This window comes from Vanellus vanellus (genome assembly GCF_965231255.1).
Source record: "Vanellus vanellus genome assembly, contig: HAP1_SCAFFOLD_1026, whole genome shotgun sequence".
In the NCBI taxonomy this organism is placed as follows: domain Eukaryota; kingdom Metazoa; phylum Chordata; class Aves; order Charadriiformes; family Charadriidae; genus Vanellus; species Vanellus vanellus.
In genome coordinates, this window is record NW_028127843.1 from 42426 (window position 1) to 64465 (window position 22040).

At 63.9% G+C, this 22040-nt stretch overlaps 1 protein-coding gene across 1 annotated transcript in view; it reads right to left on the minus strand.

Moving 5' to 3' along the window:
• The window catches only part of RNF40 (ring finger protein 40), a gene marked incomplete at its 5' end in the record, with an annotated part of 38784 nt that extends 17670 nt beyond the window's left edge, over positions 1-21114 (minus strand). Inside the window, 8 exons of the mRNA XM_082500757.1 lie at positions 1733-2214; positions 2941-3062; positions 4888-5023; positions 7092-7271; positions 9220-9339; positions 11245-11319; positions 18583-18729; positions 21002-21114. Coding sequence (XP_082356883.1) covers positions 1733-2214; positions 2941-3062; positions 4888-5023; positions 7092-7271; positions 9220-9339; positions 11245-11319; positions 18583-18729; positions 21002-21114 — 1375 coding nt within the window. The remainder of the gene's footprint in view (positions 1-1732; positions 2215-2940; positions 3063-4887; positions 5024-7091; positions 7272-9219; positions 9340-11244; positions 11320-18582; positions 18730-21001) is intronic.
• Positions 21115-22040: the final 926 nt, after the last annotated feature.

Genomic DNA, 22040 nt, shown 5'->3' on the forward strand with positions numbered 1-22040 from the left:
ATCCCCCTTTAATTGCCCCGAATTTCCCTTCAATCACCCCCACATTTCCCTTCAATCACCCCCAAATCCCCCTTCAATTGCCCGAAGTCCCCCTTTAATTGCCCCAAAATCCCCTTTAATTGCCCCCAAACCCCCTTTAATTGCCCCAATCCCCCTTTAATTGCCCCAAATTTCCCTTCAATCACCCCCAAATCCCCCTTCAATTGCCCGAAGTCCCCCTTTAATTGCCCCAAAATCCCCTTTAATTGCCCCAAATCCCCCTTTAATTGCCCCCAAAACCCCCTTCAATTGCCCCAAATCCCCCATTAATTGCCCCAATCCCCTTTTAATCACCCCAAATCCCCCTTCAATTGCCCCAAATCCCCCTTCAATTGCCCCAAATCCCCCTTCAATTGCCCCAATCCCTCTTTAATTGCCCCCCCGGGGGACTCCAAAGTGCCCCCTGGAACCGCTCCCCTGCTCAATACCCCCCCCAGCCCCCCATATCCCCCCGGGACCCCCCATAACAGCCCCCAGACCCCCCATATCCCCCCAAGACCCCCTAAAAGAGCCTCCAGCCCCCCCATATCCCCCCCAGACCCCCTATAATAGCCCCCAGCCCCCCCATAGCCCCCCCATAAAGGCCCCCAGCCCCCCCATATCCCCCCAGACGCCCCATAAAGGCCCCCAGACCCCCCATATCCCCCCAAGACCCCCTAAAAGAGCCTCCAAACCCCCCATATCACCCCCAGAACCCCTATAACAGCCCCCAGACCCCCCATATGCCCCCCGGGACCCCCCATAACAGCCCCCAGACCCCCCATATCCCCCCAGAACCCCCTAAAACAGCCCCCACCCTCCCCATATCCCCACCAGACCCCCTATAATAGCCCCCAGCCCCCCCATATCCCCCCCCGGGACCCCCTAAAAGAGCCCCCAGACCCCCCATATGCCCCCCGGGATCCCCTAAAACAGCCTCCAGACCCCCCATACCCCCCCAGACCCCCCATAACAGCCCCCAGACCCCCCATATCCCCCCCGGGACCCCCTATAACAGCCTCCAGACCCCCCATATCCCCCCCAGACCCCCTATAACAGCCCCCAGACCCCCCATATCCCCCCCAAACCCCCCATAAAGGCCCCCAGCCCCCCTATATCCCCCTGGGACCCCCTAAAAGAGCCTCCAAACCCCCTATATCCCCCCCAGCCCCCCCATAACAGCCCCCAGACCCCCCATATGCCCCCCGGGACCCCCCATAACAGCCCCCAGACCCCCCATATCCCCCCAGAACCCCCTAAAACAGCCCCCGCCCTCCCCATATCCCCCCCAGACCCCCTATAATAGCCCCCAGCCCCCCCATATCCCCCCAAGACCCCCTAAAAGAGCCCCCAGACCCCCCATATGCCCCCCGGGACCCCCTAAAACAGCCTCCAGACCCCCCATATCCCCCCCAGACCCCCTAAAAGAGCCTCCAAACCCCCCATATCCCCCCCAGACCCCCTATAACAGCCCCCAGCCCCCCCATATCCCCCCCAGACCCCCTATAACAGCCCCCAGCCCCCCCATATCCCCCCCAAACCCCCCATAAAGGCCCCCAGACCCCCCATATCCCCCTGGGACCCCCTATAACAGCCCCCAGTCCCCCTCATATCCCCCCCAGACGCCCCATAAAGGCCCCCAGACCCCCCATATCCCCCCGGGACCCCCTAAAACAGCCCCCGGACCCCCCAAAACGACCCCCCCCCCCCTTACTTGAGCTCCCCCCGCAGCTGCTTGAGCACCTCCGAGTCCTTCTTCTTGGGCTCCTCGGGGGGTCCCTTGGGGCGCTCCCCCCTCTCCCGCAGCCGCTCCCGTTCCCGTTCGGGGCCCCCCCGGGAGCCTCCCCCGCCCCGGGGCGGGGCCGGGGGCGGTTCCTTGAGGCGGGGCGGGGCGGGTGTGGCCGGCGGGGGTGGGGCCTGGGCGGGACCAGGCGGAGCGGGGGCGGGTGGGGCCGGGGGAGGCTCCTCCTCTTCGGTCGGGCGGCGGGGCGGGGGGGGGTCGGGCGGGGCGGCCGCTTCCCTTTTCGGCTCCGAGGGGGCGGGGCCAGGGGGGGCCACGCCTTCTTCTTCTTTCAGGGGGGCGGGGCCGGGGGCGGCGGCCTCCTCGGGCGGGGCCGGGGTGGCGGTGGTTGGAGGGGGAGGAGGGGGCGGGGCGGTGCCTTGAGGGGGCGGGGCGCCGCTGGCCTGGAGGCGGAGCTAGAGGAGGGAGGGCGGAGTCAGCGGGCCCCGCCCATTAAGGGGGGTGGTGGCATTGCCCCTTTTAAGGGACGACACACCCCCCGAAGCTCCGCCCCCTCGGTGGGGCCCACCTTGTGACCCTTTTAAGGCCCCTCCCCTTTCAGAGGCTCCACCCCCTGGCCCCACCCCCTGCAGGTGGCCCCACCCTCCCATTGGCAGTGCCCCTTTAAGACCCCACCCCCTCTGCTTAGCCCCATCCCCTTAAAGGGGCCACACCCCCTAAAGCCCCGCCCCTCACCCCCCCTCTTAAAGGGGCTACGCCAGCGAATCCTTATTGAATAATAGGGTGGGGCCGGGATGGCCACACCCCTAGAAGCCCCGCCCCCTCACCCTTAAAGGGGCTACGCCACCTAAGCCTCACCGATTGGGTGGCGACCAGGCCTGCCCCGCCCCCTCAAAGGGGCCACACCCCCCAGAAGCCCCGCCCCCTCCCTTCTTAAAGGGGCTACGCCGCTGAGTCCTTCTTGAGTGATGGGGTGGGGCCGGGGGGGGTGGGGCTTCCTCACCCCGCCCCCTCCTTTAAGGGGCCACACCCCCAGAAGCCCCGCCCCCTCCCTTCTTAAAGGGGCTACGCCACCGAGTCCTTATGGCGTGACGGGGCGGGGCTGGGCGAAGGGCTTTTTGCCCCGCCCTTTCAAAGGGGGCCCCGCCCCCCCCACCCCCATCCCCCTCGGCCCCGCCCACCTTGTTGATCTCGGCCTGCACCTCCCGCAGCTTCCGCTTGTAGCGCTGGACGTCGCCCTTGAGCTGGTGGTTGTGGTTCTGGAGGCTGCTGATGAGGTGCCGCATCTCCCGGTTGATGGGACCTACGGAGAGGGGGACACACGTGTCCGGGGAGGGGACCCCGACGTCTGGGGAGAGGACCCCAACATCTGGGGAGAGGGAGGAGAGCGTTCCCGCATGGTCCCACCCCCTCCAGTTTCACACTGGAGCAGTCCAGAAGTGGCCCCAGAACCATAGAGATTGAGGAGGACCATCCCAGAGGGTCCATCCCACCATAGAGATTGAGGAGGACCATCCCAGAGGGCCCATCCCACCACAAAGATCTTGGAGGCCCATCCCAGAGCGTCCAACCCACCATAGAGACCTCGGAGGTCCATCCCACCACAGAGATCCAGGAGGACCATCCCAGAGAACCCAACCCACCACAAATTCTTGGAGGCCCATCCCAGAGCGTCCAACCCACCACAGAGACCTTGGAGGCCCATCCCACCATAGAGATCCAGGAGGCCCATCCCAGAGAACCCAACCCACCATAGAGATCCAGGAGGCCCATCCCAGAGAACCCATCCCACCACAAAGATCTCGGAGGCCCATCCCAGAGCGTCCAACCCACCATAGAGACCTTGGAGGACCATCTGAGAGGGCCCAACCCACCAAAAAGATCTTGGAGGCCCATCCCAGAGCGCCCAACCCACCATAGAGACCTTGGAGGCCCATCCCACCATAGAGATCCAGGAGGCCCATCCCAGAGTGTCCAACCCACCATAGAGACCTCGGAGGCCCATCCCAGAGAACCCAACCCACCACAGAGATCCAGGAGGCCCATCCCAGAACGTCCAACCCACCACAGAGACCTCGGAGGCCCATCCCACCATAGAGATCCAGGAGGCCCATCCCAGAGCGTCCAACCCACCATAGAGACCTCGGAGGCCCATCCCAGAGCGCCCAACCCACCATAGAGACCTCGGAGGCCCATCCCAGAGAACCCAACCCACCATAGAGATCCAGGAGGCCCATCCCAGAGAACCCATCCCACCACAAAGATCTCGGAGGCCCATCCCAGAGCATCCAACCCACCATAGAGACCTTGGAGGACCATCCCAGAGGGCCCAACCCACCACAGAGATCCAGGAGGCCCATCCCAGAGCGTCCAACCCACCACAGAGACCTCGGAGGCCCATCCCACCATAGAGATCCAGGAGGCCCATCCCAGAGCGTCCAACCCACCATAGAGACCTTGGAGGACCATCCCACCACAGAGATCCAGGAGGCCCATCCCAGAGCGTCCAACCCACCATAGAGACCTCGGAGGCCCATCCCACCACAGAGTCCTTGGAGGCCCATCCCACCATAGAGATCCAGGAGGCCCATCCCAGAGCGTCCAACCCACCATAGAGACCTCGGAGGCCCATCCCAGAGAACCCAACCCACCACAGAGATCCAGGAGGCCCATCCCAGAGCGCCCAACCCACCATAGAGACCTCGGAGGCCCATCCCACCATAGAGATCCAGGAGGCCCATCCCAGAGCGTCCAACCCACCATAGAGACCTTGGAGGACCATCCCAGAGAACCCATCCCACCACAAAGATCTCGGAGGCCCATCCCAGAGCGTCCAACCCACCAAAAAGATCTTGGAGGCCCATCCCAGAGGGTCCAACCCACCACAGAGACCTCGGAGGCCAATCCCAGAGCGTCCAACCCACCACAGAGACCTCGGAGGCCCATCCCACCATAGAGATCCAGGAGGCCCATCCCAGAGCGTCCAACCCACCATAGAGACCTTGGAGGCCCACCCCGGCCAAGCCCACCCTTCTACAGCCCCTCTCTCCCCGGCTCTACGTCCCCCACCCCCAGCGGGTCCTCCGGGGGGCCGTGGGTCGCGCCGTGGGTCGCGCCGTGGGGCTCACCCGCCTGCTCGTTGGCCGCCAGGTTCTGCTCGAACTCAATGCGCAGCATCTCGTACTCCTTGCGCACCTGGGCCAGCGTGTCCTCCAACTGGATGACCTCCGTCCGCAGCCGCTTCTGCACCCCCAGCTCGTCGCTCTGCCCCACGGGGACACGGGGAACACGGAGAAGACGGAGAACGTGAGGGCCGTGGAGGGACAGGAGGGACGTGGAGAACACGGTGAACACGGAGAAGGTGGAGGGACGTGGAGAACGTGGAGGGACATGGAAGGACATGGAGAACACGGAGAACATGGAGGGACATGGAGAACACGGAGGGACATGGAGAACATGGAGGACGTGGAGGGACACGGAGAACACGGACAACACGGAGGGACACGGAGAACACGGAGAACACGGAGGGACATGGAAGGACACGGAGAACATGGAGGGACATGGAGGGACATGGAGAACACGGAGGAACATGGAGGGACACGGAGAACACAGAGGGACACGGAGGGACATGGAGGGACACGGAGAACATGGAGAACACGGAGGGACATGGAGAACATGGAGAACATGGGGGACACGGACAACACGGAGGGACACGGAGAACATGAAGTACACGGAGGGACACGGAGAACACAGAGGGACACGGAGGGACATGGAGAACATGGAGGGACACGTAGAACACGGAGAACATGGAGGGACATGGAGAACATGGAGAACATGGGGGACACGAAGAACATGGAGGGACATGGAGAACACGGAGAACACGGAGGGACATGAAGAACATGGAGAACATGGAGGGACATGGAGAACACGGATGGACACGGAGAACATGGAGGGACATGGAAGGACATGGAGAACACAGAGAACACGGAGGGACATGGAGAACACGGATGGACATGGAGAACATGGAGGGACATGGAAGGACATGGAGAACACTGAGAACATCGGGGACACGGAGAACACGGAGGGACATGGAGAACATGGAGGGACATGGAGAACACGGAGAACACGGAGGGACATGAAGAACACAGAGAACATGGAAGGACATGAAGAACACGGAGAACATGGAGGGACATGGAGAACACGGATGGACACGGAGAACATGGAGGGACATGGAAGGACATGGAGAACACAGAGAACACGGAGGGACATGGAAGGACATGGAGGGACATGGAGAACACGGAGAACATGGAGAACACGGAGGGACACGTAGAACACGGAGAACATGGAGGGACATGGAAGGACATGGAGAACATGGAGAACATGGGGGACACGGAGAACACGGAGGGACACGGAGAACATGGAGGGACACAGAGAACACGGAGAACACGGAGGGACATGGAAGGACATGGAGAACACGGAGAACATGGAGGGACACGGAGAACACGGAGGGACACGGAGAACATGGAGGGACACGGAGAACATGGAGGGACACGGAGAACACGGAGAACACGGAGGGACATGGAAGGACATGGAGAACACGGAGAACACGGAGGGACACGGACAACACGGAGGGACACGGAGAACATGGAGGACGTGGAGGACACGGTGGGTGGGCGGGCGCTGGACGCCATGACACCCCCTGTGTCCCCCCCCCCCCAGGACCCCCCGGGGAGCCCCGGGGACCCCTTGGTGGCCCCATGACCCACCTCCGTGTTCTCAACATGATGGCGGCGGCCATCTTGGACGGCCAACAGTTGGACGCCATGACGTCCCATGAGCACCAGGGCCAACGGGACACCCCGAGGACCCTTGGGGACACCTTGGGGACACCAAGACCCACCTCCATGTTCTCAACATGATGGCGGCGGCCATCTTGGACGGCCAACAGTTGGACGCCATGACATGCCATGACATCCCATGACCCCCAGGGCCAACGGGACACCCCGAGGACCCTTGGGGACACCTTGGGGACACCAAGACCCACCTCCACGTTCTCAACATGATGGCGGCGGCCATCTTGGACAGCCAACTGTTGGACACCATGACGTGCCATGACGTCCCATGAGCCCCAGGGCCAACAGGACACCCCGAGGACCCTTGGTGGCCCCATGACCCACCTCCACGTTCTCAACATGATGGCGGCGGCCATCTTGGACGGCCAACAGTTGGACGCCACGAGGTGCCATGACCCCTAGGACCACCGGGAGCCCCCGCAAAACCCCCAGGAGCCTTGGGGACAACCAAGGCCACCTCAGGGGACGCGTCCCCTCACCTCCATGTGCTCGATGTGGCGCAGGTGGCTGTTTTTGGTGGCCAGGAGGAGGGCGCGGGCCTCGTCCAGTTGCGTCTTCACCTGGAGGCTCTCGTGGTAGAGGAGGGAGAACTGGGACTGCAGCACCTTGTACTCCAGCGTCTCCTTCACCGCCTCCTCCGGCAGCGAGCGCAGGGCCACCTGCGGGGACAGTCCCCAGCCGCGTCCCCAACGCGTCCCCTCCCCCCCCCCCCCCCTCCTCCATCGTCAGCCCCCCGGGTGTCCTCGTTGTCCCGTTAGGTCGTTGTCCCCCCCCGTCCCCGTCCCCCATTGTCCCCTTTTTGCGACCCTGGGGCTGCGCTGCGTCATGGGGGGTGACCTCCTGCCACCAACGGTGTCCCCACAGCGTCCCCAACCACCTCCTTCACGGTGCCAGGTGGGGCCGCTGTCCTCCCCCTCCCCCCTGTCCCTGATGTCCCCCCACGCTCCCGTTGTCCCCATTGTCCCCAACATCCCTCTGCGGCCCCTGGTGCCACCCACATGCCCAGCGGCCCCCTGTCCACGATGTCCCCTACGACCCCCATGTCCCCAATGTCTCTGATGTCCCCTACGACCCCCCATGTCCCCAACATCCGTGATGTCCCCTACATTCTGCATGTCCCCAACGTCCACAATGTCCCCATGTCCCCAACGTCCATGTCATCCCCTACACCCCCCATGTCCCCAACGTCCACAATGTCCCCTACGTCCCCATGTCCCCAACGTCCACGATGTCCCCTACGTCCCCATGTCCCCAACATCCCTGATGTCCCCTACGTCCTCCATGTCCCCAACGTCCACAATGTCCCCTACGACCCCCATGTCCCCAACGTCCACGATGTCCCCTACGTCCTCCATGTCCCCAACGTCCACGATGTCCCCTACGTCCTCCATGTCCCCAACGTCCACAATGTCCCCTACGACCCCCATGTCCCCAACGTCCACAATGTCCCCTATGACCCCATGTCCCCAACATCACTGATGTCCCCTACGTCCTCCATGTCCCCAACGTCCCTGATGTCCCCTACACTGCCGTGTCCCCAACATCCACGTCCCCTACACCTCTGACACCCTCCAAGTCCTTCATGTCCCCAACGTCTATGACGTCCCCTAAATCCCCCATGTCCCCAAGGTCCATCATGTCCCCTATGTCCCCGTGGTCCATGATGTCCCCTACGACCCCCATGTCCCCAACGTCCACGATGTCCCCTACGACCCCCATGTCCCCAACGTCCACGATGTCCCCTATGTCCCCATGTCCCCAACGTCCACGATGTCCCCTACGACCCCCATGTCCCCAACGTCCACAATGTCCCCTATGTCCCCATGTCCCCAACATCCATGACGTCCCCTACGTGCTCCATGTCACCAACGTCCACAATGTCCCCTACACCCCCATATCTCCAATGTCCATAATGTCCCCCATGTCCCCATTGTCCACGATATCCCCTACACCCCCCACGTCCCCAACGTCCATGATGTCCCCCACGTCCCCACGTCCCCAACGTCCCCATGTCCCCAACATCACTGATGTCCCCTACATCCCCCATGTCCCCAACGTCCACGATGTCCCCTACACTCCCGTGTCCCCAACATCCACGTCCCCTACACCTCTGACACCCTCCAAGTCCTTCATGTCCCCCACGTCCCTGATGTCCCCAACCTCCATGACGTCCCCTAAATCCCCCATGTCCCCAACGTCCATCATGTCCCCTATGACCCCCATGTCCCCAACGTCCACGATGTCCCCTACATCCCCATGTCCCCAACGTCCATGATGTCCCCTATGTCCCCATGTCCCCAACATCCATGACGTCCCCTACGACCCCCATGTCCCCAATGTCCACAATGTCCCCTACGACCCCCATGTCCCCAACGTCCACAATGTCCCCTATGACCCCATGTCCCCAACATCACTGATGTCCCCTACGTCCTCCATGTCCCCAACGTCCCTGATGTCCCCTACACTCCTGTGTCCCCAACATCCACGTCCCCTACACCTCTGACACCCTCCAAGTCCTTCACGTCCCCCACGTCCCTGATGTCCCCAACCTCCATGACGTCCCCGATGTCCCCGACCCCCCCTGGGTCCCCGATGTCCCCGTGTCACCTTGAGGCGCTCGTGCCCGCGCACGGCCTGCTGGAGCTCCTGCTGCAGCTTCTCCAGCTCCGCCATGCGGCTGTTGGCCAGTTCCTGGTTCCCCTCCAGTTCCGCGTTCAGCATCTCAAACTGGGAGGGGTCCCCCAAAATCCTGGGGTCACCCCCAACCCGCCCCCCCCCCCCCTCCGAGGTCCCCCAAAGACCCTCAGGACCTTCCCAACCCCCCCCCCCCCCCCCAGCGCTCCCCAAAATCCACCCCCCCGGACCCCTCCCAGGGTCCCCCAAACCCCCCCCAGATGTCCTCAACCCCCCCAGGGGTCCCCCAAATCCCCCCAGGGGTCCCCCAAACCCCCCCCAGATGTCCTCAACCCCCCCAGGGGTCCCCCAAACCCCTCCCAGGGTCCCCCAAACTCCCCCCGACCCCCCCAAAATATCCCCAAATCCCATCAGGTGCCCCCCAAAACCCCTCCCAGGGTCTCCCCGACCCCCCCAAAATGTCCCCAAATCCCATCAGGTCCCCCCCAAACCCCTCTCAGGGTCCCCCAAACTCCCCCCGACCCCCCCAAAATGTCCCCAAATCCCATCAGGTGCCCCCCAAACCCCTCCCAAGGTCCCTGCGACCCCCCCAAAATATCCCCAAATCCCATCAGGTGCCCCCCAAACCCCTCCCAGGGTCCCTGCGACCCCCCCAAAATGTCCCCAAATCCCATCAGGTGCCCCCCAAACCCCTCCCAAGGTCCCTCCGACCCCCCCAAAATATCCCCAAATCCCATCAGGTGCCCCCCAAAACCCCTCCCAGGGTCTCCCCGACCCCCCCAAAATGTCCCCAAATCCCATCAGGTCCCCCCCAAACTCCTCCCAGAGTCCCCCAAACTCCCCCCGACCCCCCCAAAATGTCCCCAAATCCCATCAGGTCCCCCCCAAACTCCTCCCAGAGTCCCCCAAACTCCCTCCGACCCCCCCAAAATGTCCCCAAACCCCCTCAGGTGCCCCCCAACCCCCTCTCAGGGTCCCCCAAACTCCCCCCGAACCCCCAAAATGTCCCCAAATTCCATCAGGTGCCCCCCAAAACCCCTCCCAGGTTCCCCCCGACCCCCCCAAAATGTCCCCAAACCCCCTCAGGTGCCCCCCAAACTCCTCCCAGAGTCCCCCAAACTCCCCCCGACCCCCCCAAAATGTCCCCAGATCCCATCAGGTGCCCCCCAAAACCCCTCACAGGGTCCCCCCGACCCCCCCCAAATGTCCCCAAACCCCCTCAGGTGCCCCTTAAACCCCTCCCAGGGTCCCCCACCCCCCCAAAATGTCCCCAAATCCCATCAGGTCCCCCCCAAACCCCTCCCAAGGTCCCTCCGACCCCCCCAAAATGTCACCAAACCCCCTCAGGTCCCCCCAAACTCCCCCCGACCCCCCCAAAATGTCCCCAAATCCCATCAGGTCCCCCCCAAACCCCTCCCAGGGTCCCCCCCGACCCCCCCAAAATGTCCCCAAACCCCCTCAGGTGCCCCTTAAACCCCTCCCAGGGTCCCCCCGACCCCCCCAAAATGTCCCCAAACCCCCTCAGGTGCCCCCCAAACCCCTCTCAGGGTCCCCCGCCCCCCCCGAAATGTCCCCAAATCCCATCAGGTCCCCCCAAACCCCTCCCAGGGTCCCCCAAACTCCCCCCGACCCCCCCAAAATGTCCCCAAATCCCATCAGGTGCCCCCCAAACCTCTCCCAGGGTCCCCCCGAAATGTCCCCAAACCCCCTCAGGTGCCCCCCAAACCCCTCTCAGGGTCCCCCAAACTCCCCCCGAACCCCCAAAATGTCCCCAAATCCCATCAGGTGCCCCTCAAACCCCTCCCAGGGTCCCCCCCGACCCCCCCAAAATGTCCCCAAACCCCCTCAGGTGTCCCTTAAACCCCTCCCAGGGTCCCCCGCCCCCCCCAGAATGTCCCCAAATCCCATCAGGTCCCCCCCAAACCCCTCCCGGGGTCCCCCCAACACCCCCAAATGTCCCCCAACCGCCCCCCAGTGCCCCCCCAGTGCCCCCAATACCTTCTGCATGCTGAGGGTGATCTGCCCCCCCTGGAACCCCCCGGAGCTGCCGGAGCCGTAGGAGCCCGAGGTCAGCTGGGGACACGTTGGGGACGTTAAGGACACTCCGGGGACATCAGGGGCACCCCAGGGAGAGCGGGGGCTTCGGGGACACCACAGGGACAGTGGGGGACAGCAGGGACACCCGGGGGTCACCAGAGATGGTGGGGTCACCATGGACACCCCGGGGACACTGGGGACACCCTGGGGACAGCCCCAGGGACACTGGGGACACCCTGAGGTCACCAGAGATGGTGGGGACACCATGGACACCCCGGAGACACTGGGGACACCGGGGACACCCTGGGGACACCGGGGACAGCAGGGACACCCTGGGGACAACCCCAGGGACACTGGGGACACCCTGGGGTCACCAGAGATGGTGGGGACACCCTGAGGACACCCCAAAGACACTGAGGACACCCTGGGGACGTTGGGGACAGCAGGGACACACTGGGGACAGCCCCAGGGACACTGGGGACACCCTGAGGTCACCAGAGATGGTGGGGACACCATGGACACCCCGGGGACACTGGGGACACCCTGAGGTCACCAGAGATGTTGGGGACACCATGGTCACCCTGGGGACACTGGGGACACCCTGGGGACATCGGGGACACAGGGTACACCCTGGGGTCACCAGAGATGGTGGGGACACCATGGACACCCCAGGGACACCGGGGACACCCTGGGGACATCGGGGACACTGGGGACACCCTGAGGTCACCAGAGATGGTGGGGACACCCTGAGGACACCCCAGAAACACTGAGGACACCCTGGGGACGTTGGGGACAGCAGGGACACCCTGGGGACAGCCCCAGGGACACTGGGGACACCCTGAGGTCACCAGAGATGGTGGGGACACCCTGAGGACACCCCAGGGACACCGGGGACAGCAGGGACACCCTGGGGACACCGAGGACACCCTGGGGACAGCAGGGACACCCTGGGGATGTTGGCGACAGCAGGGGCACCCTGGGGACACCATGGGGACACCAGAGATGTTGGGGACAGCAGGGACACCCCGGGGGCACCGGGGACACCCTGGGGACATCGGGGACACTGGGGACATCCTGGGGTCACCAGAGATGGTGGGGACAACCTGAGGACACCCCAGAGACACTGAGGACACCCTGGGGACGTTGGGGACAGCAGGGACACCCTGGGGACAGCCCCAGGTACACTGGGGACACCCTGAGGTCACCAGAGGTGTTGGGGACACCCTGAGGACACCCCAGGGACACCGGGGACAGCAGGGACACCCTGGGGACAACCCCAGGGACACTGGGGACATCCTGAGGTCACCAGAGATGGTGGGGACACCATGGACACCCCAGGGACACCGGGGACACCCTGGGGACATCGGGGACACTGGGGACACCCTGAGGTCACCAGAGATGGTGGGGACACCCTGAGGACACCCCAGAGACACTGAGGACACCCTGGGGACGTTGGGGACAGCAGGGACACCCTGGGGACAGCCCCAGGGACACTGGGGACACCCTGAGGTCACCATAGATGTTGGGGACACCATGGACACCCCGGAGACACTGGGGACACCGGGGACACCCCGGGGACACTGGGGACACCCTGGGGACAGCCCCAGGGACACTGGGGACACCCTGAGGTCACCAGAGATGTTGGGGACACCATGGACACCCCAGGGACACCGGGGACACTGAGGACACCCCGGGGACACTGGGGACACCCTGGGGACACCGGGGACAGCAGGGACACCCTGGGGACAACCCCAGGGACACTGGGGACACCCTGGGGACACCAGAGATGGTGGGGACACCAGGGACACCCCAGGGACACTGAGGACACCCTGGGGACAACCCCAGGGACACTGGGGACACCCTGGGGACACCAGAGATGTTGGGGACAGCAGGGACACCCCGGGGGCACCGGGGACACCCTGGGGACATCGGGGACACTGGGGACACTCTGGGGACACCAGAGATGATGGGGACACCAGGGACACCCCAGGGACACTGAGGACACCCTGGGGACATCGGGGACACTGGGGACACTCTGGGGACACCAGAGATGTTGGGGACAGCAGGGACACCCCAGGGACACCGGGGACACCCTGGGGACATCGGGGACACAGGGTACACCCTGAGGTCACCAGAGATGTTGGGGACACCATGGGGGCATCGGGGACACTGGGGACACTCTGGGGACACCAGAGATGATGGGGACACCAGGGACACCCCGGGGACACTGGGGACACCCTGAGGTCACCAGAGATGGTGGGGACACCATGGACACCCCAGGGACACCGGGGACACCGGGGACACCCTGGGGACATCGGGGACACTGGGGACATCCTGGGGTCACCAGAGATGGTGGGGACACCCTGAGGACACCCCAGAGACACTGAGGACACCCTGGGGACGTTGGGGACAGCAGGGACACCCTGGGGACAGCCCCAGGGACACTGGGGACACCCTGAGGTCACCAGAGATGGTGGGGACACCCTGAGGACACCCCAGAGACACTGAGGACACCCTGGGGACGTTGGGGACAGCAGGGACACCCTGGGGACAGCCCCAGGGACACTGGGGACACCCTGAGGTCACCAGAGATGGTGGGGACACCCTGAGGACACCCCAGGGACACCGGGGACAGCAGGGACACCCCGGGGACACCGAGGACACCCTGGGGACAGCAGGGACACCCTGGGGATGTTGGGGACAGCAGGGGCACCCTGGGGACAACCTGAGGTCACCAGAGATGGTGGGGACACCATGGACACCCCAGGGACACCGGGGACACCATGGGGACAGCAGGGACACCCTGGGGATGTTGGGGACAGCAGGGGCACCCTGGGGACAACCTGAGGTCACCAGAGACGTTGGGGACACCATGGACACCCCAGGGACACCGGGGACACCCTGGGGACATCGGGGACACTGGGGACACCCTGAGGTCACCAGAGATGGTGGGGACACCCTGAGGACACCCCAGAGACACTGAGGACACCCTGGGGACGTTGGGGACAGCAGGGACACCCTGGGGACAGCCCCAGGGACACTGGGGACACCCTGAGGTCACCATAGATGTTGGGGACACCATGGACACCCCGGAGACACTGGGGACACCGGGGACACCCCGGGGACACTGGGGACACCCTGGGGACAGCCCCAGGGACACTGGGGACACCCTGAGGTCACCAGAGATGTTGGGGACACCATGGACACCCCAGGGACACCGGGGACACTGAGGACACCCCGGGGACACTGGGGACACCCTGGGGACACCGGGGACAGCAGGGACACCCTGGGGACAACCCCAGGGACACTGGGGACACCCTGGGGACACCAGAGATGGTGGGGACACCATGGACACCCCAGGGACACCGGGGACACCCTGGGGACATCGGGGACACTGGGGACACTCTGGGGACACCAGAGATGATGGGGACACCAGGGACACCCCAGGGACACTGAGGACACCCTGGGGACAACCCCAGGGACACTGGGGACACCCTGGGGACACCAGAGATGTTGGGGACAGCAGGGACACCCCGGGGGCACCGGGGACACCCTGGGGACATCGGGGACACTGGGGACACTCTGGGGACACCAGAGATGATGGGGACACCAGGGACACCCCAGGGACACTGAGGACACCCTGGGGACATCGGGGACACTGGGGACACTCTGGGGACACCAGAGATGTTGGGGACAGCAGGGACACCCCAGGGACACCGGGGACACCCTGGGGACATCGGGGACACAGGGTACACCCTGAGGTCACCAGAGATGTTGGGGACACCATGGGGGCATCGGGGACACTGGGGACACTCTGGGGACACCAGAGATGATGGGGACACCAGGGACACCCCGGGGACACTGGGGACACCCTGAGGTCACCAGAGATGGTGGGGACACCATGGACACCCCAGGGACACCGGGGACACCGGGGACACCCTGGGGACATCGGGGACACTGGGGACATCCTGGGGTCACCAGAGATGGTGGGGACACCCTGAGGACACCCCAGAGACACTGAGGACACCCTGGGGACGTTGGGGACAGCAGGGACACCCTGGGGACAGCCCCAGGGACACTGGGGACACCCTGAGGTCACCAGAGATGGTGGGGACACCCTGAGGACACCCCAGAGACACTGAGGACACCCTGGGGACGTTGGGGACAGCAGGGACACCCTGGGGACAGCCCCAGGGACACTGGGGACACCCTGAGGTCACCAGAGATGGTGGGGACACCCTGAGGACACCCCAGGGACACCGGGGACAGCAGGGACACCCCGGGGACACCGAGGACACCCTGGGGACAGCAGGGACACCCTGGGGATGTTGGGGACAGCAGGGGCACCCTGGGGACAACCTGAGGTCACCAGAGATGGTGGGGACACCATGGACACCCCAGGGACACCGGGGACACCATGGGGACAGCAGGGACACCCTGGGGATGTTGGGGACAGCAGGGGCACCCTGGGGACAACCTGAGGTCACCAGAGACGTTGGGGACACCATGGACACCCCAGGGACACCGGGGACACCCTGGGGACATCGGGGACACTGGGGACACCCTGAGGTCACCAGAGATGGTGGGGACACCCTGAGGACACCCCAGAGACACTGAGGACACCCTGGGGACGTTGGGGACAGCAGGGACACCCTGGGGACAGCCCCAGGGACACTGGGGACACCCTGAGGTCACCATAGATGTTGGGGACACCATGGACACCCCGGAGACACTGGGGACACCGGGGACACCCCGGGGACACTGGGGACACCCTGGGGACAGCCCCAGGGACACTGGGGACACCCTGAGGTCACCAGAGATGTTGGGGACACCATGGACACCCCAGGGACACCGGGGACACTGAGGACACCCCGGGGACACTGGGGACACCCTGGGGACACCGGGGACAGCAGGGACACCCTGGGGACAACCCCAGGGACACTGGGGACACCCTGGGGACACCAGAGATGGTGGGGACACCATGGACACCCCAGGGACACCGGGGACACCCTGGGGACATCGGGGACACTGGGGACACTCTGGGGACACCAGAGATGATGGGGACACCAGGGACACCCCAGGGACACTGAGGACACCCTGGGGACAACCCCAGGGACACTGGGGACACCCTGGGGACACCAGAGATGTTGGGGACAGCAGGGACACCCCGGGGGCACCGGGGACACCCTGGGGACATCGGGGACACTGGGGACACTCTGGGGACACCAGAGATGATGGGGACACCAGGGACACCCCAGGGACACTGAGGACACCCTGGGGACATCGGGGACACTGGGGACACTCTGGGGACACCAGAGATGTTGGGGACAGCAGGGACACCCCAGGGACACCGGGGACACCCTGGGGACATCGGGGACACAGGGTACACCCTGAGGTCACCAGAGATGTTGGGGACACCATGGGGGCATCGGGGACACTGGGGACACTCTGGGGACACCAGAGATGATGGGGACACCAGGGACACCCCGGGGACACTGGGGACACCCTGAGGTCACCAGAGATGGTGGGGACACCATGGACACCCCAGGGACACCGGGGACACCGGGGACACCCTGGGGACATCGGGGACACTGGGGACATCCTGGGGTCACCAGAGATGGTGGGGACACCCTGAGGACACCCCAGAGACACTGAGGACACCCTGGGGACGTTGGGGACAGCAGGGACACCCTGGGGACAGCCCCAGGGACACTGGGGACACCCTGAGGTCACCAGAGATGGTGGGGACACCCTGAGGACACCCCAGGGACACCGGGGACAGCAGGGACACCCTGGGGATACCGAGGACACCCTGGGGACAGCAGGGACACCCTGGGGATGTTGGGGACAGCAGGGGCACCCTGGGGACAACCTGAGGTCACCAGAGATGGTGGGGACACCATGGACACCCCGGGGACACCCCAGGGACACCGGGGACACTGGGGACATCCTGGGGTCACCAGAGATGGTGGGGACACCCTGAGGACACCCCAGGGACATTGGGGACAGCCCCAGGGACACTGGGGACACCCTGAGGTCACCAGAGATGGTGGGGACACCATGGACACCCCAGGGACACCGGGGACACTGAGGACACCCCGGGGACACTGGGGACACCCTGGGGACACCAGAGATGTTGGGGACAGCAGGGACACCCCGGGGGCACCGGGGACACCCTGGGGACATCGGGGACACAGGGTACACCCTGAGGTCACCAGAGATGTTGGGGACACCATGTGGACATCGGGGACACTGGGGACACTCTGGGGACACCAGAGATGATGGGGACACCAGGGACACCCCGGGGACACTGGGGACACCCTGGGGACAACCCCAGGGACACTGGGGACACCCTGGGGACACCAGAGATGTTGGGGACAGCAGGGACACCCCGGGGGCACCGGGGACACCCTGGGGACATCGGGGACACAGGGTACACCCTGAGGTCACCAGAGATGTTGGGGACACCATGGGGGCATCGGGGACACTGGGGACACTCTGGGGTCACCAGAGATGATGGGGACACCAGGGACACCCCGGGGACACTGGGGACACCCTGAGGTCACCAGAGATGGTGGGGACACCATGGACACCCCAGGGACACCGGGGACACCGGGGACACCCTGGGGACATCGGGGACACTGGGGACACCCTGAGGTCACCAGAGATGGTGGGGACACCCTGAGGACACCCCAGAGACACTGAGGACACCCTGGGGACGTTGGGGACAGCAGGGACACCCTGGGGACAGCCCCAGGGACACTGGGGACACCAGAGATGTTGGGGACAGCAGGGACACCTGGGGGACACGGGGGACACCCTGGAGACACCAGAGATGTTGGGGACACCTCGGGGACATTGGGGGCACCTCGGGGACTTTGGGGACACCTGGGGGCCACCCCAGGGACATAAGAGGCCTTGGGGACATTGGGGACACGCAGGTGACATCAGGGACAACCGGAGGACGTCGGGGACACCCAGTGCCACCGAGTCCCCCCCCCAAAGTGACGAGATGCACCCAAAGACACCGGGGGGTGGGGGGGGGGGGGGACACCCCCCCCAAGTGACACCCAAGTGACACGGGAGGGGACCTCAGGGGCCAGAAGGTCACTGGTGGTGGCCCTCAAGGAGCGTCGGGGCCCCTCGGAGCAGGGCAGGAGGTCGGGGGACATCGAGGTGGTGGCGGCCACCACGGGGAAGGTTGGTGGCCACCACGGGGGAGGTTGGGGGCCACCACGGGGAGAGGTTGGCGGCCACCCTTGGGGACATCATCGAGGGGGGGGAGGGGCGGGGTGTCACCTGCTCGAGGGCCTCGGCGAGGTGGCGGTCGAGGCGTCCCTCCCGCTTGCGCAGTTTGGCGCTGTCCCACTGGAGGCCCTCCACCGTGGTGCCCATCTCCAGCACTTTGGTCTCGGCCGAGGTGGCCTTGTCCTGCAGCTCCGCCAGCTGCGGGGGGAGGGGACACGTGGGGACACGGCGGGGACCACTCACAGGACAGCAGTGGGGACTTTGGCCGTGAGAGTCCCATGGGGACGTCAACCACGTCGGTCCACGGGGACAACATCAGTCACGGAAGCCCGTGGAGATGATGGTGATGGAACCCCACGGGGACGTCAGCCATGGAACCCCACGGAGATGATGGTGATGGAACCCCATGGAGGTGATGGTCATGGAACCCCATGGAGATGATGGTCATGGAACCCCGTGGGGACATCAATCACGGAACCCCATGGAGATGATGGTGATGGAACCCCATGGAGATGATGGCCATGAAACCCCATGGACATCTCAGCTATGGAACCCCATGGAGATGATGGCCATGAAACCCCATGGACATCTCAGCTATGGAACCCCATGGAGATGATGGTGATGGAACCCCATGGAGATGATGGCCACGAAAGCCCATGGACATCTCAGCTATGGAACCCCATGGAGATGATGGTGATGGAACCCCGTGGGGACATCAGCCATGGAACCCGTGGGGACATCAGTCAAGGAACCCCATGGAGATGATGGTGATGGAACCCCATGGAGATGATGGCCATGAAACCCCATGGACATCTCAGCTATGGAACCCCATGGAGGTGATGGCCATGAAATCCCATGGAGATGATGGCCATGGAACCTCATGGACATCTCAGTTATGGAACCCCATGGAGATGATGGTCATGGAACCCCATGGAAATGATGGTCATGGAACCCCGCGGGGACATCAATCACGGAACCCCATGGAGATGATGGTGATGGAACCCCATGGAGATGATGGCCATGAAACCCCATGGACATCTCAGCTATGGAACCCCATGGAGATGATGGCCATGAAACCCCATGGACATCTCAGCTATGGAACCCCATGGAGATGATGGTGATGGAACCCCATGGAGATGATGGCCACGAAAGCCCATGGACATCTCAGCTATGGAACCCCATGGAGATGATGGTGATGGAACCCCGTGGGGACATCAGCCATGGAACCCGTGGGGACATCAGTCAAGGAACCCCATGGAGATGATGGTGATGGAACCCCATGGAGATGATGGCCATGAAACCCCATGGACATCTCAGCTATGGAACCCCATGGAGGTGATGGCCATGAAATCCCATGGAGATGATGGCCATGGAACCTCATGGACATCTCAGTTATGGAACCCCATGGAGATGATGGTCATGGAACCCCATGGAAATGATGGTCATGGAACCCCGCGGGGACATCAATCACGGAACCCCATGGAGATGATGGTGATGGAACCCCATGGAGATGATGGCCATGAAACCCCATGGACATCTCAGCTATGGAACCCCATGGAGATGATGGCCATGAAACCCCATGGACATCTCAGCTATGGAACCCCATGGAGATGATGGTGATGGAACCCCATGGAGGTGATGGCCATGAAATCCCATGGAGATGATGGCCATGGAACCTCATGGACATCTCTGTTATGGAACCCCATGGAGATGATGGCCATGGAACCCCACGGGGACGTCAGCCATGGAACCCCGTGGGGACATCAGTCAAGGAACCCCGTGGAGATGATGGTGATGGAACCCCATGGAGATGATGGCCATGGAACCCCATGGACATCTCAGCTATGGAACCCCATGGAGATGATGGTCATGGAACCCCGTGGGGACATCAGTCACGGAACCCCATGGAGATGATGGTCATGGAGCTCCATGGGGACATCAGCCATGGAACCCCGTGGGAACATCAGCCATGGAACCCCATGGGGACATCAACCATGGAACCCCATGAAGATGATGGTCACAGAACCCCACGATGACATCAGCCATAGAACTCCATGGAGATGATGGTCACGGAGCCCCACGGGGACATCAGCCACAGAACCCCATGGAGATGATGGCCATGGAACCCCACGGTGACATCAGCCATGGAACCCCGTGGGAACATCAACCATGGAACCCCATGAAGATGATGGTCACAGAACCCCACGGTGACATCAGCCACGGAACCCCATGGAGATGATGATCATGGAACCCCATGGAGATGATGGTGATGGAACCCCATAGAGATGACGGTGATGGAACCCCATGGCCACCTCAACTACGGAACCCCACGGAGATGACGGTGATGGAACCCCATGGCCACCTCAACTACGGAACCCCACGGAGACGACGGTGATGGAACCCCACAGAGATGACGGGCACCCGAAAACACCCCCCCCCCCCCCAAATCCTTTCCCAGTTCTCCCAGTACCTCCAAGGAGACGCGGTGGTGCTTCTCCTGAAGTTGGAGGGTGAGGTCCTGCAGGCGCCGGTGTTCCCACAGCAATTCCCGCAGCAGCGCCCGTCCCGGTTCCGCCAATTCCGCTGGGGGAGACGGGGGGGTCCGGGGACCGTCCCATGGAAGGGGGGGGGACACGACACACAGGCCCCCCCACCCCCACCCCAAAAATGGCTCCCGGATGTCCGGGGGGGACCCCAAAAAAGGGGACCTTAGAGTCCAAGGGACCCCAAAAAGGGACCCGGGGGGTCTGGGTGACCCCAAAATAGGGACCCAAAACCCCCTTGTGCCCCCCCCCCCAAAACCCCTTTTCCTCCCCCAAATCCCCCTTCCCCCCCCCAAAAACCCCCTTTTCTCCCCCAAACCCCCTTTTCTCCCCCCAAACCCCCCCCAAACCCCATTTTCTCCCCCCATTTCCCCCCAAACCCCCTTTCCCACCCCCCAAACCCCCTTTTCCCCCCTTATCCCCCCCAAACCCCCTTATTTCTCCCCCCAAACCCCCTTTCCCCCCCCCTTTTCCCCCCCACACCCCCTTTTTCTCCCCCAAACCCCCCTCCAAACCCCCTTATCCCCCCCAAACCCCCTTATTTCTCCCCCCAAACCCCCTTTTCCGCCCCAAACCCCCTTCTCCATCCCCTTCCCCCCCAAACCCCCTTTCCCCCCCCAAACCCCCTTTTCTCCCCCCAAACCCCCCTTTTCCCCCCAAACCCCCTTTTCCCCCCCAAACCCTCTTTTCTCCCCCCTTTTCTCCCCCAAACCCCCTTCCCCCCCCTTTCCCCCCCAAACCCCCTTTCCCACCCCCCAAACCCCCCCAAACCCCCCTTTTCCCCCCCAAACCCCCTTTCCCACCCCCCAAACCCCCCCAAACCCCCCCTTTTCCCCCCAAACCCCCTTATTTCTCCCCAAACCCCCCTCCAAACCCCCTTTTCCCCCCCCCAAACCCCCCTTCCCCCCCAAACCCCCTTTCCCCCCCCCTTTTCCCCCCCAAACCCCCCTTCTCCATCCCCTTCCC